We start from the raw sequence: 19,726 nt of genomic DNA, 5'->3' as shown, positions 1-19,726 counted from the left end.
AGATAAATTAACTTTTAAACTTATCGTCTTACTGTTACGGATCCTAGTGTCCTATGTATAACAACAACATTTAGAAACCAAGGACTTTCAGTTTTGGGATTCAGCTGGTATAGATGTTAATCAAAGACCAGTGTTTGGAAAGAACGTCGTTCATGAACGCACGTTCACGCATTCACGTTGATTTTTAGTGAACGATACGTGAACGTCACTCGTTTTATTAAAATAGAACGTGAACGTGAACGACGTTTATATTTTTAACGAACTTGATCGATTTTTAAGACGTTCAATTTATTTACCCTTTAATAAATATATTTATAAAATATACTAATTAATTATATTATATATAAGTCTAAATAGTATTTTTATTTTTCGCTTGAGTTGTATATGTTTATAGGCTTTTATATTAAAGGCTTGGTCAAACAGAAAGTGGGCTGCCCGCGCGGGCACTGTAAAATAATCCAAGACCGCTTGCCCGCCGCGGTCCGCGTACCCATAAACCATGGCGGACGAAAAGTCCAAGTACAAAAAGTCCGGAATGAAAAAAGTTGTACAAAAAGTCCGGATTCATTTTTTGATTGCCGGATAAAAAGTCACCCTCTGTTTGACCAAACCTTTACAGCAGGTAAATGATTCATAAAAAAAAATGTATAAAAAATAAATGAACAACCCAACGAACGCGTTCATTTTTTGAAAGAACGTGAAAGAGAACGCATTTGTTTGAAAAAAACACGAACGTGAACGTGAACGAGTTCGTGAACGAATTCATTTTTTTAGTGAACGTTCCGAACACTGTCAAAGACACAAAAAGGTGCAGAGCAACCATTACATTTTTATGATGAACATTGGATCTTGCTCAATTCCTAGGATATTGTGTCTATATTATTCTAAATTAACCAAGAAATCGGTGACGTACATAAAAAATGCCAGAACGATCGGAATAAGAAAATTAGAACTAGTCCCCGAAAAACCCGTAAACAGATGACGCGATGAGTTTTTTTAAAGGCCAAGATTAGAGGTAGATCGTAGATATCTAATACGTATAAGGAAATACAAAACACACCAATATTTAGATGTATTTGGTCACTGAATCCAAAATACTTTGAGACGTCAATATTGGGTTTGTTATTTTATAGGTGGGACTTAGAAAAATTACATTACTTTGCATTATTTTTTAACTATTGTGTTAATTTAAAATATTATTAATTTTGAATTAATAATATGATTATTTAATTGTCTACGATTACTAAAACGTGTAGTCACTAATATAGTAACATTTATCATTGTAAGGTCGATATTCAACGACATATTTATCAAACTGAACAGAGTATCTTGATGAATATATCAAATGTATTCATATATTATTAAAGTCATAATGTTCTCGAACAAAAATGATTGTCCTATCGTTTGCCTAATAAGTGTATTTTTAAAGCAAAGTGATTTTATAATGGACTATTCTTCAATACTTATAAAAATTACGTGTATAAAACATAAGTATAGCTACGTATAAAAGTATGTGCAAACGTTTATGAAAATATGTGGTTGATAAAAAAAACAGAATGAAACGTTGTTATAGTATGCAAACAATTCTATGAACTTTTGCATTGTTCATTATATATTCGTATTTGGATTCCACGATAAACAGGGCGAAATCATTGCGAAATCAGTTTTGCGAAATCATTGTGTACAATATGCGGTGCGTCATACAACTACATCTTAATAAACAACACTCACCTAGATCTGAGCGCGTGTTTTCCAAAACAGAACCAGATAGAGCTCATGGGCTAAACAAAATGAAGTACAAAGAAGGTAATGCAATTTGTGTATGACGGGAAAGGGTGCGAGGAGGAACAAGACGGAAAATCAAACGGCTGCGGCGGACGGCCAGGACTTGCAAGCCCACCTCGACGTGATGTATAAATTATTTAGCTCAGCTGATTTTGTATTATTCCAAAGCTGTGAGGAAAATTATATAATCGTATAATTTTAAGTATCTATATAGTATGTATTATCAATGAGAGAGAACATAATACTATTATACGAATACGGGATAGAGATATATAACGAGTATAGTAGGTAGATAGGTACAAAGAGAGTGAGAAAAGGAAAAATTAAGTGAAAAAGATATGTGCTCGTTTCCTCTCACGTTCCAATAATACGTAAACAACTTTATGAACACTGTATAATAATAATGGTAATAATAATAATAATAATATGATATTATATATTAATATAACAATACTCAATCGAATACCAGTCGTATAAAGTATAATATGTAGATACTTGACTACTTGAGTAAAAGTATTCAAATACTTTTGAAGTACTCAAATGTACTTTATGTATTTTATGCTTTTGAAAAGGTAAATTTTCTTATTGTGTTATCGCCCCATGGTGGTGAACCGTTATTGCTTGAAAAATTAAATGGACAAAGGATTTTAAATACTTTTTTTAAATTGTCTATATTTAAAATCAAATAATGTACTAATTTCTAAATACGTTTTCTTTTAAGTATACTTATTTTCTATATTCAAGTCAATCGCGCAATCGTGTAATAAATCAATAATAGGTTGCGAATGTCAACTGTAGTCTGTAGTTGATGTATAAGGAATTAATAATTATAACGATAATTTAATACACATTATGAAATAGTGCATAAGTGCTTTTTTTTAAATAATTGTTACACTTTATTTTCTGAACCACCAAATATTCCTACTGTATGTTTATGAAACTATACTCGCGAATAGTCGTAAAAAACATATTCTTTTCCGTGTGACTTATATCCAATCAAAACTTCAACCCCTTGACGAATATAACAAATAAGTAATTTATAATTACACAAAGTGTTACGGTGTAAAATGTTCTACACAATCAATATATAAACGTAAAAATGAAAAAAAAATTGATTCAGTTAATTTATAAAGCAAAAAAAAATTAGGTGATAATGGTATTTTTTTCCTCAAAGTTTTCGACAAAATCAATTTCCTTATTTTGTTTTAATTCAAAAATAAATAACCGTAAATACTTGACATTTTCATCAAATGCTTATATTAACATTTTCTATACATAGTGTAACTTTCAAAATATTCTGAATATTTTTATGCCATTTATATACATTGAGATTTTCGATTCTTTTTAGTTTTTTTTTCGATAGTAAATGTTTGATCTGTTGAAAAATTTAATCCAGGTTCCTCATAAGGTGATATTACCAGGTTTTAAAAAAAAATGAGCTCTTGAAATTAGAATTTTGTATTTTTTTTTTTACTAAGTACTTATTAAAAATTAAAGTATTAACTTAAATGCTTTAAAAATAGGTATCTGTTGCAAGACTGTCGATTACATACAAGGTAACGGGGTTGTCCTTTAACGTAATACACTGATTATTTTAATAAATATTTATTTTGTATAATTTTAAGTCCTTACAAAACCATATTTTTCAAGATTTTTATTTGCTTGTTTGTTTTTATTTATTTATTGAAATTAAACATAATAACGGAACAAAAAAATCTTTACAAAAATGATCTACCTTCTTTAAGCAGGGATTACAACATCACAATTTATTTTTTATTTCATATCCGAAGCAGACTATCATTTAAACTTAAGAATATTTCAATATATAAAAATTAAATTTTTACAAGTAGTTCAAATTATTTATAACTTAAGACTTATAATAGAAATAGTTTATATATTTTTTAGATTTTTTGGTTACAGAATGAATTACTTTCGAGGATCCTTGTTTTAAATCTCCAATCCTTAGCTATTATAAATTGAATATTGTGTAAATTTTTAACAACAAAATAATTTGCAAATTTTCAAAATAATACATTTTGTAAAAATTTGAACTTTAAATGCTGTAAAAAAAAAACTAAAAAATCATAACTATGTATTTTCAATATTTTTAAACTGATGTTGTAACAATGTGGAAGAGTCAATTATATTAATTTTTCAAGCTTTTGACCCAACGAAAAAATTTACATAGACATTAATTATAGAAAAAAAAATTTAAAAAATTAATAAAATAAACGAAATGGCTTAAAATTGTACAAAAAAATATTTTCAGAAACTTTAATAGTTTTTGAAATAATAAGTGTCTTACGTCTCCTTGCATAAAATAATATATCGCAACAAACCGTATCGTAATATTATATGAAATTGACTTATTGGGATAAATCACATTACCAGAAATCGATACCTACCTATACCTAGTTACAAGTTAACACTTTACATTGATTGAGGACGTGCTTGAAAACTTGAGGGTTAGTATAGGCGCCTATAAATATTCGTACATATGAAACCCCGGTTGCCACGTATCTTAATCATGTCTATTCAATATTACACATTTACACTGCATAGTCGGCACAATAACCTAAGGGATTTAATAGCCCATTATAGTTTCTATTAGCACGGATTATCTTGTCTGTCATTGATGACAGCATATTATTATTAAGTTAAGCCGCACGCAATCGCAATGGTTTACACTTTACATTCAATAATCTTTTTTTCAAATTGATATTCGTGTTTTTATTATAATATTGTATTTTTAAGAGGTTATGTACTGGAATAATCTAAACTATACATATAATAATTCAATTATCCGCATTATAAAACTTTTTTTCGCCTTTATTTTAACAAATGGTTTTAAATTCACGCAACAACTGGATCAATTCATACTGTTGAAAGGTTGTTATAACAATTAGAAAATCACACTATCATTAAATATGTAGCCGATAATTATCACAGTTGCCCACTACTCCATACAAATTATAATATTTTATAAATAATTTGTTGAATACCAGGATTTTAATTTGAAAACAAATTCGTATATAAAATGTGTTTTTTCGGATAATTTAATCTTCGCCACAATAAAAAGTAAATATATCTTTTCAATGCAATTGTATGGGTGAGTTCGACCAAAAACGTATTTCAATCAACCGGATGTCCGTTGACGGAAAATCGTAATAGATGCTTTCTTAAACCGATGTATAATAGTCAAATTGTCGTTTATTAAGAAATACATTAGGCAATATACTTCAATAGTTTAATACTTCGCTTCTCATCCTGGATGGTAGATATATTGCAAATAATTTTAATTACATTATGTTTGTCATTATTTAATTTTCAGTGAGAAATCTATCTGACACGTTTGTAAGTATGCGAATTTTAAGATATAAGATAACATTTTCATAAATCTATTTATTTATTCATCTGTTAATAGTTGGGTACCTTTATGTATGATTAATTTTTGGGGAATTTACTTCGATACCTAAATTTACAGTAAAAAACGATGATGAAAAAATGACCCTTATTAAAAATATCAATAATAATCCAACCTACTATTAAATATAACTTAATAACTTAAAAATATTACGCTGGATATTAAATTTAAAGGTTTTTCCTTGATTTATATTGTTATATTAAACTATAGTACTATACACTTTCAATTTGCATATAAATAAATTAAAGCCTTTTAAATATATATATACATACCTACATATGAAGTTTCAATGACAACCATTAGTTGCATTTCGAAATACAAACTAATACATATTTCATTATTAATTGAAAAAAATCCAAACTTTATTGAAAAGGTTCGTTTAAAAATGCACACTTGGAATAAAAGGGTAAAAGGTTAAAATTAATGTAAATTGTGATTTTAGTAAATGTAATTTTTCAAAGTATTTATTAACAACAATAAAATGTATGAATAATTTTATTGTATAAAAATATAATGGATTAAACGTGCGTTAACATGATTTTTTTTCAATTTTATACTATAACAATATTAATTAATACCTATGTAATAATTATTAAACCTAAAAATCTAATTTAAATTTAAATCGATTTCAGTTATCTTTAAACCTTTAGTGCCCTATTTTTATTCCATTGTTCCTCCCATTACAGAACTTCATAGAAAATTAATTATGTTTTCGTATGAACTGATTTCATTTGGTATTAATTTCAAAATAAATTAAACTACCTATATCCACACGTTTGTATACAGTATATTATTATTTTATGTATTTATGCAACGGCCATTTAAATCATTATTTTTATTATATTTTTTTACTTGTAGTAATATGTTATGACAGACGTACTATAATACATTAATTTCAATTTAATACATACAAACGTATAATATACGGATAGTATGTGAAATAAATGATTCGTGCACTGATGTTTATGAAAGCAACCGATTATTGGTGTACCTAGGTACCTCATCATAATAATAATAAAAAAAGTATGTTAAATTATTTATGTGAAAATTTTAGTTTAACATATTATATTATAGTCAAGGCATGTACCAATAATACCTACCATGGAATGTTCTGCATCCGTAAACACGGGGCACCGGACATTTCTCTGCATATAGCATAGTATTCAATTAATATTATGATATAATAATATTATCGACTCTTAAGTCTTAAGCAATAGGTTTATTTTTAACAAACCACTCCAGCATTCTTTTTTTTTAAATTAATTAATAAAATAAAAAATACTAAATGTTTGTACCAAGTTCTAAATGTACAATAAATTGTTCGTAATATGAACATGCGAATAAACAAAAAATGATCTTCTTCGTTTGTGTTGTCTGCCGGTTAGTTTTCTAAGAAGGTGTCTTTCAGCCAAGGTCTTGATGATTTTCTCCGATTTTGTAATTTGGAGCTCCTTTGGTTTTATTATTTAGCTTATTGTTGAAATTTTAGATTTTGAGCAAAGCAATGAATGTATTGAATTTGCAATGTGCGTGTTTATATATATATATTTTTTTTATATAAATTATATGTCTTTGTACACGATAAACAGTCAAAATAATGCTTCGATTTTCGACTTCAGTATCTTGTTTGGTGGAAAAGTGAATCTAGTTGATGCATTGAGAAGGTCGAAATTCCTAGTAGTTTTCAATACCACCCGGAAAACAAAAAAGTTAAGTAAGGAAAAACAGGAATTTCGAAATCGATTTTGGTTTTTGGTGTCCCTCTAAAACAAATAACCTTAGATACATGCAATTTTAACGCAATGTTTATATTAGCACTTCTTATACATCCTACAATTTTTAAAATATTTTGACTTGTTTTGATCTGTTTACGGATATTTTCAGTTTCCAATTTTTTTTGGTTTTTTTTTCTATAAATGTTAATACAATTTTATACGTTGGGTTCTAACAAATTAGAAATTTAATACCCACTTGTTTATTGATATTTTTATTTTAAACATATATTTATGAGCACTTATTTATAGTTCTATAGAAAAATTTCCGTTTCATTTGTACCACTGCATTTTTTTTTATGATTATTATTTATTACTTCTTAATATAACTACTGTTATTATTATATTTTTTTCGAAACTTTCAATACTCACATTTTTTTATTGGTTATCTATCCATGTCGATAGGTATTGCATCTAATATCATTGTGCAATAGCTGTTTGTTTCACATGAACCAAGGAGCTTTGAGTCTATTCTTAGGAATTTGTTTTGGAGAATTTGCAATTTATTATTTTCGTTCCGAAAGTGGCAGCTCATACTGGGTATGCGTAAGTTAGAACTTAGATAGAAGCGGTCTTATTATTGCCGTATATATAGTAGAGTGAGACTTTCACTTGCGGGGTTGAGTTGTGGTTCAATAGGTGGTTAGGATTTTCATCCTTGTGTATTCTTGGTTTAGTTTTTTATTTATGTGAATTTTCCAAGTTTGTTTTTCTTTTAGATGTACCTACTCCTAAGTATTTTCACTGAGTCATCCGGGTTGTTCCCTAGGAATTCTTGGTTGTTAATTTGTACTTAAGCTGGAGGATTTACTTATTTTCTCAAGGTAAATATCTTAGCTTCACATTTGGTAGGATTTAGGGTACCTAAGTTTCCATCAGCCCGAGAATCACAGTCCAACACTATATAATTATTCCGAAAAACGACCGAATAAGAAATAAAACGAGTTTATAACGACTTTAATAATATAAATACATAATTTAACTAAAACAATATGCAATACGCATTTAATCTATAACTAATATAAGTACCTATACGGTTAAACCCATTATAGTGTCGTGTGTAAGACAAAGTACCCATATGATGAATTATAAAAACGTATAATGTACATATAGTATTAAAAATATGTGGGTAGGTACCTGCTTTGTTTTTTTGGGCACGCCGTGTATAATAATTACAGTATTACAACTGTGAACTGTGTTTTTCTGTGGTTGGCCAAGGACGATTTTGAATTATCGATTACAATTCGTAATACAATTTTAAAAATATTTTAATTTAAATATAAAAAAAAATTAATTAGGTGTGGACTAACATTAATGCATAATAAATGTATACACCCAACAACGTGACATATTTTAACGAATCATAAAAAGATGCATTTTATGGAAAATAATTGTTTCGGATTAACACACGAAATTAATTAAAGATTCCGTTGAAATATAAATTCACTAACTACAGTATATATTGTATAAAGCTCAATTTCTTCGTATTTCACCTTTATTGTATCACTTTCAAAGATTTGGATTTAATTTTGAACACCATAGCCGCAACAAAACAAACGACTCAAAGTAAAGTTTTGTAGCTTTCCCTGAGTGCAAATATTTGCTCCAAAGGATTAAATTTAAACTCGTTTACAGAATTACAGACCATACATAAAATGTATTAAAACAGGCGATATTACCGTTCATCATATCCTTTTGTATTATAACGTCTCTCACTTGAACTTTAAGGAAGATTTTAAATAGATTATTTGAATGCACAAAACAATGACATAATCTAAAAACTATTTAAAATATAAAATTGTTACCACTACCAATTACTTCAAAAATCAATAATAATTTGTATAAAACCAAATAATTATTATCTGATACTGTGAAAACACTGTGTTTTATTTTGAGTACATCTATGGTAAAACTTAATTTGTTATAAGAACTTTTACACAGCTGTTTTTGATACATTAAATTTCATTCATCATTCTTAACTTTACGCGTGTTGGTGTAGGTGCCATTAGATATAAAATAGTAAAATGTCAACAACTACACAAGAACGCATCATGGCCGGGAACCACTTGGTAAGTTAACTTTAAGACTTGTTTGTTTCTATAACATGCATACTTTTTTCTCAGATTTAATAAATAAAACTAGTTTGCTTTTAAGGTCGGTATAGTTGGAAATAGTTGTATTGTCATTGCTGCCGAAAAATTTTTTGAAAATCAAAACACTATTTGTTCACTGGATGGTAAAATCACTGTCGCCTGGTCGGGTAAACCTAATAAAAATTAATATAATAATAAATTTAAAAGTATGCATCAGATACAAATAGGTATTATAAATTGGAACGAAAATCAAATTAAAAAAAACATATTATTTTACTGTTTTCAAAAAAGAATAATATTTACCACAGACCACAGTAGGTATATCAAAACTGCACACATATATAGGTATAATACTAGCCACTAGGTATAAAATGTATTGTGTGAATTAAAAAAAATGTGTATTTACTTAAAACGATTGATTTGTATGTTGTATAGAATATTACAATATAACATAAAATTAGGCATACAAAAAAAAAAAAATTTAATTGATATCTATGTGACTAATAGTATAAATAATATAAATAATGTAAATTTTAATTAATTTCATCGCATCAGAATGAGCATTCTCAAATAACAAATCTAATTTTTTTTTTAAATCATTTTCTCTTAACCGATAAGATTCACCAACTTTTTGAACAATTTTCTGGAGATTACGCCATTCGTCATACAAGTTAATTAATTTAGTTATGCAATGATGAATAGCTTGAATAGGAATCCGGGCTTTTTCCCAAAAAATGCAACACTCTCGTACAGCTAAGTGCTAACGCCGCACTTTCCCTAATAGTAAGATTAACGATTCTCATATTGTAGACAAATACAGAAAGTACTTGCCCATAGAATGAAAGTTTTGAGCCCAGTATTTGTGTAATTTGAGATCCGATTAAAAATATTTGAAAATCACTTCTCGGTTTTATTGACATTTTTACTATTTAAATTATTATGAATTACTAACGACAAACAAAATAATAACCTTTAACATTATAAGACGTTGACACAACTGAAATTAACGAGTATCACGACAAAATAATACGTATAATAAATATAAAGCAAGACTAGTCGTACGGTAAACTGCAGTAAAATAATAAAATGTAAATAATATATTTGTGGAGAAATTGTGAATTTTAAGATTAAAGCTTATGCATCTTGTAAATAAATAGATTTATCAAAAAATTTTAAATTATAAAATATATTGGAAATTTAATTTAATTGAAAAAACATATTATAAAAAAATACGATTTTCATAACGGTTTACGAAATATTTACGGAAATACCAAAAATGTCTAGAATTATTTAAAAATGTATTAAACTCAAACTTCGACTTCAAGTCGGCACGGGTTAACTTTATTTGATTGACCTAAAATTTCTTGCAGTTCATTTTTATATGTATACACACCGATTTAGGGGGTGAGAATAAAAATATATCATTATTTTTTTTCCCCTATGGCTAAGGAACACCCTAGTGACTGCACTAGTGATATGCACTGTATATAGTTAATGTTTGTGCCGTAGTTAGTACTCTAATAAAATAGATTTTATGATATTTAAAAGGCACCTATCATTAAATATTGTCAATTTATAAATTACTTAAGTAAATATTCTTTTCAAATGTAATTCAAATAATAAAAGGAAAGTTTCTGAGCATTTTAAATACATTTTTACACTTTTTTTTGTGGATAAAAACTATTAACTAACTGATTAATAGTTATTCAAATTGCATTGTTTCTAGGATATTCATCCAATGCATTGATGATTGTTGACAAAGCTAAGATATATACTAACAGCGTACATGGACTGAATTCACCAGGTGATCGTGTCACAGAATTTTTAATTGGTAATAATAAATTAATATTATTTAATTTATAGACTTAAAATTATTTCTAAAAATATTATTCTTTTACATTTTTCTTCTTAATATACTTAACATAATTATTTCAAACGATCTTATACAACAATCGTACAAAATCAAAGTATGGTTTAGTAAATTAACCATGCTTATTTAATAACTGATTAAAAAAAATTGTTCAAGTATTAGGTTTTTTGAAAATAATTCTACTTATATTAAAAATTGTTTACAATAGTTGAAAAATAATTTTTATTTATTCAATAGATCCTGAAATTAGAGTACTCAATAATCTACCAACTTTGCCATACACTGAATCATTTATGGTTGCATCTTGTGATAATAATGGACATCATTTATATGTCACGGACACATACGGCACCATATCACATGTTCTTGTAATTATTATTATAGTTTACTTATTAAATAGGAAACAATAATTATTATATTCCTCCCCCACGCCCGTTGAAAAGGTCGACGGTGGATGTCTTCTTTCTCATGCAATTTAAAGTCAACATTACTTTCACCCAGGGATCGAAACCGGTTTAATCGGTTTTTCAAAAAACCGGCTAAAACCGCGATTTTCTCATTTCTGAACACCGGAACTGGAACCGGAACCAAAAGTTTTAAAACACCGGTTAAAAAACCGTAACTGAAACCTGAGACCTTAAAAAACAGTTTTAAAAACCCAAACCGAAACCATAGAATTGAAAAACCGTTCTTGTACCGTTCTTGAAAAATCGATTAAAATTTGAAACGAATGTCGGTTTCTTTGAATTTCATAAAGTCAATTATATTATTTGTAATTCTAGTATTTTTATACGAAGAAATTATTATGTTCGGATTTATTGATAAAAATCCCGATGCAATTACTGATTATTACGAAATATTAATATATATATTTTTACTAAACTTATGGTTCAAAATTGCAAATACAAACAATATAGTGTGTTGTTATTGTAATATACAATTAAATATTAAACATGTAATCGAATAATGATCTCAACCACAATATGACAACATAATATTATGTCGAATGCAAAAGTAGGCACGAGGTACCTAAATTGGGTACGAAATATTTAAGTTAATAACACGAAATTAGTTCTGCTGAACGTAAATTTGTTATATCGTATATTGTACACTAATTATATAAAGTAGCCATATTTCAGGGCTTTAGGCTAGGCCCTTATAATAGTTAATAGATAATAAAAATCGAGTCTACAGTAATTAGACAGGAAAATAAAATGGAAATTTTTAAAAACCGTTCCAAAAACCAAAACCGAAAATTTTCTAAAACCGTTCTTTAAACCGATAAAATATTTGAAAAACCTTTTTTAAAACCGAAACCAAAACCAACAATTTTTAAAAACCGATCTTCAAACCTAAACCAAAACCAGAAAATTTAGAAAACCGTTCTCAAAAACTAAAACCGTAACCGTTAAAATTTGAAACGGTTTCGATCCCTGCTTTCACCACATAGGTGCGGTATCTATGTGGTGAAAGTAATGTACCTAGTACCTACGCTAATTGCATATTTTTATATTGATTAGAATGTGTATATCTTTTGAATAAATAACAACAATAATTTATTTACAAAAATAGTAACTGATGGTTATTAATTATATGATAATAAAATTAACGATTTATTATATATTTAGGCTAGTGCCGTAGGAAGAAAAAGTGATCTGATAACAAATTTTTTGGTTGAAAATTATTCAGCTGCTAACAAAAGTATTTTAGGAACTATAGAGTTTGCTTTGAAGACACTGTGCGTAATCACTAAACCAGACGCTAAATTTATTGATGTTTCAGTTACAGCATTTAATAGACCATTCGAAGTAAGTACACTTTTTTAAATTCTAATAGAGACCGTTGAAATATTAAATTGGATTTCTTATTATTTTAGGTTGTTGATAAAAGCATAGTCAGTCAATTTTTATCAACGATTGAGTTCTCAAGAATAGTTAATGCTACAGTAAAAATGAATAATATTATATAATATTATGATGAAAATATTTAAAATGTACGTTTCTAAATTAATTTATATTGTAAAAATTATATCGTAATTAAGATTTATTCTTTTTTTTTTACTTGCTAAAAAATGATATTATAATACTATTATGTTAAACAAAAAAATTGACTAAAACATTTTTTTGTATCAAAAAATTCTAAAATAAATAATTTTGTTTTAATCATTATTTTTCTTTATTCTTATTTCTTTATTAACTTTCTTAAAAGTTAAAAGTTAGGTATTAAAGTATTACTGGCATCAGTCTTACACTCTTACACTATAAGTTTTCAAAATGGAAGATAATCTTCCTAAGTAATAATTGTATAACTTAAGAATATTTTTTCTTCTTTTTTTATTATATGTATTGAAATATATCTACATTCTACAATCTATAAAAATTTTTTATGTACTCGCATAATCAGTAGGTTTGATAATTGATAGTAATACAGGATACCCAGTGGTAACACCCTATAAGAACATTTTTAAAATAAGTATTGAGATATATCATAAAAAATTATATATATTGATCTGATTTTAGATAACTTTAATCGAAATAGTATAAAATAAAATAAGCTTACTTATATTAAACTTCCATCAACTATTGTTGAAAAAAAAACAAAAGATGCAATCAGCAGATTGAAAACGAAAAATAGTTAAGATAAGAGTATTTTTTATGGTAAGACAGCAAAAAAAAAATAAGAAATGCATTGCCCTTCCAGGAATTAAAAAAAATCGTTACTTTTAAATAAAGTGTACCTTTTTTAATTTTGAATAATTAATTTCATTTTTAGCCCCACTCATATATAATTACCTATATTTGAAATTAAACTTCTTTACGCAGTTAATACGTTTTTACCTACGATTAGTATTAATATACTTCATATACAATATAATATATAATTATAATGATAAGTAATAACTATGTGATTTGTGATACAAGCAATAAAACACAACATTCTATTTCACCAATTATTATAAATTTATAAATTAATTAAATTAATTAATATAACAAATCGATAATTTTCATATTTTTCATATTTTTTTTATTATTGGAATGTGATAGATACAATATTGTTTAGAAAATAGGGCAATTAACATAACTTATTGAAAACCGTGCTAGACATTAACAGAAATTATTAAACCTTGAATATAAATTACCTACATTATAAATATAAATATATAATAAAATCTTAATTATTCATTTATTAAATATAAATACCATAAAATAGTATATAATATTCCAAATAATATCATCTTTCACGGTTTTGACTCACCAGAGTCTGAAATTGTATTGTTATTATTGTATTTGTTTTATAGTTCAATGGAGTTTGCGTTTACGATGTATCTACCTACTAGATCCCACTTAGAGGAAAAGTCCAATTACCTTTGTAAACACAGCGACAAAGGACACATTGTCTGAGTTATTTTAAGATTAAATTATTTATTTTATAAACTTAATCCTGTACGTTTAATTAATACCTAACCTATTATTGGATAATTTCATAAATTTATTTCACATCTTATTTTTTCTTTTAAGTACTTATATGGAATTATATATCATACTATTTATCATTAAATTAATGAAATCCTTTATGCTTTTCGAAAAGTAAAATCAAATATTTGACTAACGTATAAATTAGTAGGTACGTATTTTAATTAATATTTTATAATTTTATTATTAATAAGTGTATAATTTCAAAACATTTATGATAGGCACTTGACTGCAATAATGAAGTAGATAAATGTTTACTTTTAGAGAAAAATTCTGTAGCAAAGTGGTTTACTAATATATTAAAAACATTATTCAAATTAATACTTGACTTTTAATATTTGTTTACTAGATTTGAACAATAAATTATATTTTAAATTTAATTTGGGAACAAAAAATTTATTTTGAGTTTAAAGTTTCGAATTGTAGCTTGTAGAGCTACAATACAGTATACTGAAATGTACACAATTTTAAACTCTGTGTAACTTTTACGACTTGAAAATATGTTTACCTAAATGTTAAATAAAAACAACATTTCTTTCGAATGCTTCAAATAGTTTATCCTAATCATTCATCCGAAAGGGCGAAACATATTTTTGAGCATAAAGTAAATAGCAGTGGTAAAATAATGTTCTTTCGCGAATACATGTTTGATTCTTATTCATTTTTTTTTTTTGTGCTCAACTTCCATTTCCTCCGTGTACCCATAAAGTTATTTCCATTTTATTTTCATATCGAACGGTATACCCTCTCTACCATCCCATCAACCCTAAGCTGTTCCGTTAGTCGGTTTTTATGTACAAGTCGACTGAAAGGTTTTCGGGTAATTCCATTGTCGTCGTGTCGCGGCAAAGTTTTTACGCATATATTATGATATTGTTCCACGTGGTAGTACGTCTGGGCGATACGGAAGTAGCACACGAAAGTTTTGGAATGAATATTCGTGTGGGAGGAGTAGCAGTTTATTTTTATTTTTCTAAAGCTGCTCAAATGTGATCTAAACATATTTTTGTCGCACGCGCGAGCAAGCTTGTGTGTGTGTGTGTGTGTGTGTATGTATACAATAATAATATGTAAAAGACACTTGAAGGGAAAATACATCGTTTCAAATAGGTAGATATAGTGAAATGTTCAAAACGTGTAAAATGGTTGTATTTTTCCTTATCGAGATGTGTGGCGATATAACTTTTTTTTTTTGAAAAAAAGATAGATGGGTACTAATTTATTATTATTTTAGTTTTTAACGTACGAAAAATATTTATATAATAAGTAGAGTTGTTTTATTAAATATAATATGTCAAAACAAATATAGGTACAATAAACATTAATATTTTTGAATTTAGTAGTTGACAACAATTTTCTTTTCAAAATAATTAAGTACATTTAAACTACCTACCTAATATATATGAGATTAAAAACTGTTGATTTAATAATTATTGGGTATTTTATAGTTTAACTTCCACTTGGTTTTATAAGTTCTTAATTATTACCTATAGGCTATTAATAAGAGAATAAAACCCTATTTATATAATGTTTATATAACTACTAAGTACTAAGGTATATAATATTATACATGGTGTATAAATATAAAATAAATAATATTATCATAAGACAATGATATCAATTTTTATATGTTCATTGAAATTTAAACTAAAATATTAAACCCATGATAAATATTTTAATATATTAATCATCGGTAGTTCTGTGATTATATTCAATATAATTCCATTACAGATTTACAGGCACGTACTATAGATTTTAGTTAAATTTGAATATTCAGGTTTATTAAGTGTGATGAGGAAATTTAAGACATGTCTATTACGATTCGTGGAAAATGTCATTGCCCTATATAATAAATGAAAAGTGGATATTTACGTTTCCTAGAATATCTGTTTGACAAAATATACTGATCAGGGTTTAAAAAAACTGAGAGAATTCTGTAACTATACATTAAATATGTATTATTTGATATACGTTATATTTAATATTTATAGGGACTTTGACACTACGCTCGATCGGGTATTTGACACTTATGTCACTTCAATCACCTCAGCTTGGGATATCGTAGTGTGTTGTGAAAATGTTAAATTAATTTATAATTTTAATAGCAATAATAGTTCGTGAAATTCGAAAAATGATTTTGAGGGGAGATGGATTATAATTTATAATTGCGTTAAATGTTGATTCAACCATCCTTATTTCTACAACATTACGCTTGAGAAAACTACTAAGAAAACAAAATATGACCTTTAAAAAGTATCGACAAGATTTGATCATCAATAAAAATACCTAACTAATTAAAACTTATAAATTACTCCTTCTTTAGAAATAAACGTCCTTATAAAAGCAAACACTGCAAATGCCAAATATCATTATGAGACAAATTTTTTATAATTAGATTCTATAATATAGCATAATATGAATTAATTTTAAAAGAATTGATGAGTACCTATTTGATTTTTAGTCAATGAGTTATACCAATTACCGTTACCAAAAATAAACATACCTTATGTTATATATACCCATATACCTTATGTTTGAAAAAAATATCTAGTGCAACAAAGTTATGATATTAAAAAATTCTTTAAATTAAAATCATAAGCATTTTTAAAATATTAAATACAAGATAAAATCTTAAAGACAGTATATTTAGGTCTTACGAGAATAACAAAATCAATACGGTTAAAATGAAGTACTTGTATTAATTTAATTCTACGATATTTGGTTTTTTTTCGCGTAACTCGTGTTGTTAAGTAAAAGCCAGATCGCTATAATAACTTTTGTAATTCAATTTACATTTTCCCATCGTGTTTTTCAACGCAGTAATATGTTTTTTTTATTATCATTATTATTATTATTATTATTATTATTACTATATATGTATGTATATATATCGAACGAGGAAACAAATATACATAGTGGGAAGGCAAATCGAACAAACAACGAAAGAACGGCAATACATGCGCGGAGTATAACGGAAATATTTATTCGGTGGATTAAATGGTCGATCCAATAATCTGCGTCATCAAAAGTAATTCCAAAGTTCACTTTTTACCCCCTCCCGTCCACCGCCGCAACCGTAGATATTAACTACCGGTAAAAGTTTTGGTAAAGAGAAATGGAAATAAAAAAAAAAAGTTCCGAAAAACAAGTCCCGAACAAACTTCGCGCCAAAAAAACTTTTCCTTAACCATTCGGCGGCGGCGGCGTCGGCGTCTGCTAGAAGATTGTCAGTGGCAACAAACATAACTGCATTATATTATTACATTGTTATACGAGCGTAGGGGCCAAGTTTTAAACAGTATTTTGCTCTTCGTTCACCCGCGTCCGGCTGTCGCGGGGGTGACTCGCTGCCGTCCCCGTCGACGCAGACTTCGGGGGTTGCTGTGCATGCCAGTCCGTCGGCTTCCATTTCTGCGTTCCGTAAAACTTTTCCCATAATAGAGGGGAATCCAATGGCGGCGGCGGCACACTCGACAAACTCTTAATAGACCACCGAGTGCCGACCAAACGAGTGACCACACCGCTGCGTAATTATTTCGTTTTATTTAACAGCAGCTGCTGCATGTCCAAATTATATGATTATAAGGTTTCAAGACTCGCACATCGATTTGTATTGTTTATATTAATTCAACCTCGAAATGTATAACTTGTTAGGACGCACAAAATCCGTTATTATAATAAACATGTATACCTACTGCAGTTCATCAAAGCATATAATTCGTCCAATAAATAGGTATCCATTTTTGTTGCGTAGCCTTTTTATACTTTTTCTATCTAAATGAATATTATTATGTAATTATTTACATAATAAACTATTTTATTTTTGGGTTACATTTTAGATCATAATCTACAAAATAATATATTCATAATATAATAATATGTTAGGTGATATCAATAAACTTGACCGAGGATTAGACTTTTAAAATGCATACATGAAGTAACTCTCAATAAGTGCACTTACGACCAACTCAATTGTAATTTTAATAATATAGTTTCCATAAAGCTTATTAAAAAATATGACCTATCTTCAGAAAAATTCAAAACATCAAACTGCAGAGGTCGGCAACCTTTTTAACCATGTGGGCCATATTTTTTTCAACTTTTCATCGAGAACCAATAATTTATAAAAAAAGAATTTCATATGATATTTAAAACAGTTACAAGTAACTAATATATAACTAATTATTATATACTAAACAATAATGATTTTTGTTTAAATCTAAAATATGAATTAAAAAAAATTATAAATTATAATTAAATATTACAAAGTTTTATATATTTATTTGTGTGTGTATAATTATGAATAAAATTCTTATATCCACTGTCCAGAATTCAGAATAATATTCTGACGTAGGTAGGTAGTAATAATATGTTTGAGCATTTTTTTTTTACTAGTACGTTATATTTTAGTCAATACAGTTACTGCAGTATAATAATATGATTGAATTGTAGTTTTTACCTATATATAGTATATACATACCTTTTATAACTTATATATATAATAAATATAAAACGATTCAGACTTTAAGTAGGTACGTTGAAAATGAATTCGTCATATATAAGATTCAAAAAAATCAGATCTTGAGTCTTCTGTACAGAAGACGGAAGCATTTTATATTTTAAATACTAATTATAAAATGTATTAAATGTATTTTTTTTACTTTTGATACAATTAATTATAAATACGAGGAATGAGTTTAAGACATTAAAATTCACTAAATTGTATAAGTATACTTATACCTGTATGAATATCTAATACAACAATACACTTTAAATCGTAACTTACAATTAATTTTATAAATAATTCAAATTTCAAAAATGAAATACACAATTGTTATTTGACATAGGTATTTAATATAATTCTGGATATCTGATATGTGAAAAATATTTATTTTTTATCTAGGACTACCTATATAATAATAATCTATATGTCGCATCCACATAGTGAAACCACTCATTTCATGAACTGGATATCCAGTTAGTGAAATTTGTCCAGATCGTGAATTTTGACGAAAATACATTATATGGACATCCATTTCATGAAATGGACATTACCTATTTTGTGTACTTTGTGTAATTTTTGTAAAACAAAATTGTTATGTTATGTAGCAATAAATAATTATATTATATAATAGTATAGTCAATTATAGTCAATAAATTATATCATATTGCATTATTTTATTTTTCATAAATAATTATAACTATACTTTAATATATTGTTTTAGGGAACAAAATATACCAACTACATCATATTACATTACAAATATTTGTAATTTATTTTTTAGGGATTGATTATGACATTGACTGGT

The 19,726-nt window shown here is 27.0% G+C and overlaps 2 protein-coding genes across 3 annotated transcripts in view; one reads left to right on the top strand and one right to left on the bottom strand.

Annotated features, from left to right (window-relative positions):
- LOC100571490 (neurogenic protein mastermind-like) overlaps window positions 1–19,726 on the bottom strand; it is a 256,717-nt gene that overhangs the window by 229,429 nt on the left and 7,562 nt on the right. The gene's annotated exons all lie outside the window — the stretch shown is intronic.
- Window positions 10,305–12,926, top strand: LOC100161500 (proteasome subunit alpha type-7-like). Its single transcript, XM_029489254.1, has 4 exons — window positions 10,305–10,905; window positions 11,182–11,312; window positions 12,573–12,752; window positions 12,821–12,926. The coding sequence occupies exons 1-4, from the start codon at window positions 10,821–10,823 to the stop codon at window positions 12,911–12,913; spliced, it is 489 nt and encodes a 162-aa protein (XP_029345114.1). The 5' UTR covers window positions 10,305–10,820; the 3' UTR covers window positions 12,914–12,926.

Source organism: Acyrthosiphon pisum, chromosome A2, assembly GCF_005508785.2.
Source record: "Acyrthosiphon pisum isolate AL4f chromosome A2, pea_aphid_22Mar2018_4r6ur, whole genome shotgun sequence".
NCBI lineage: Eukaryota > Metazoa > Arthropoda > Insecta > Hemiptera > Aphididae > Acyrthosiphon > Acyrthosiphon pisum.
The sequence above is the reverse complement of the archived record's forward strand: the minus strand, read 5'-3'. Positions and strand labels throughout refer to the sequence as shown.

What these genes read in the sequence shown, in the direction of transcription:
- LOC100161500 (XM_029489254.1), top strand. Translation starts at nt 10,821, where the DNA reads ATGATTGTTGACAAAGCTAAGATATATACTAACAGCGTACATGGACTG. An exon ending in GCACCATATCACATGTTCTT is followed by an intron (nt 11,313 to 12,572) that starts GTAATTATTATT and finishes TTATATATTTAG; the next exon opens with GCTAGTGCCGTAGGAAGAAA. An exon ending in CATTTAATAGACCATTCGAA is followed by an intron (nt 12,753 to 12,820) that starts GTAAGTACACTT and finishes TTATTATTTTAG; the next exon opens with GTTGTTGATAAAAGCATAGT.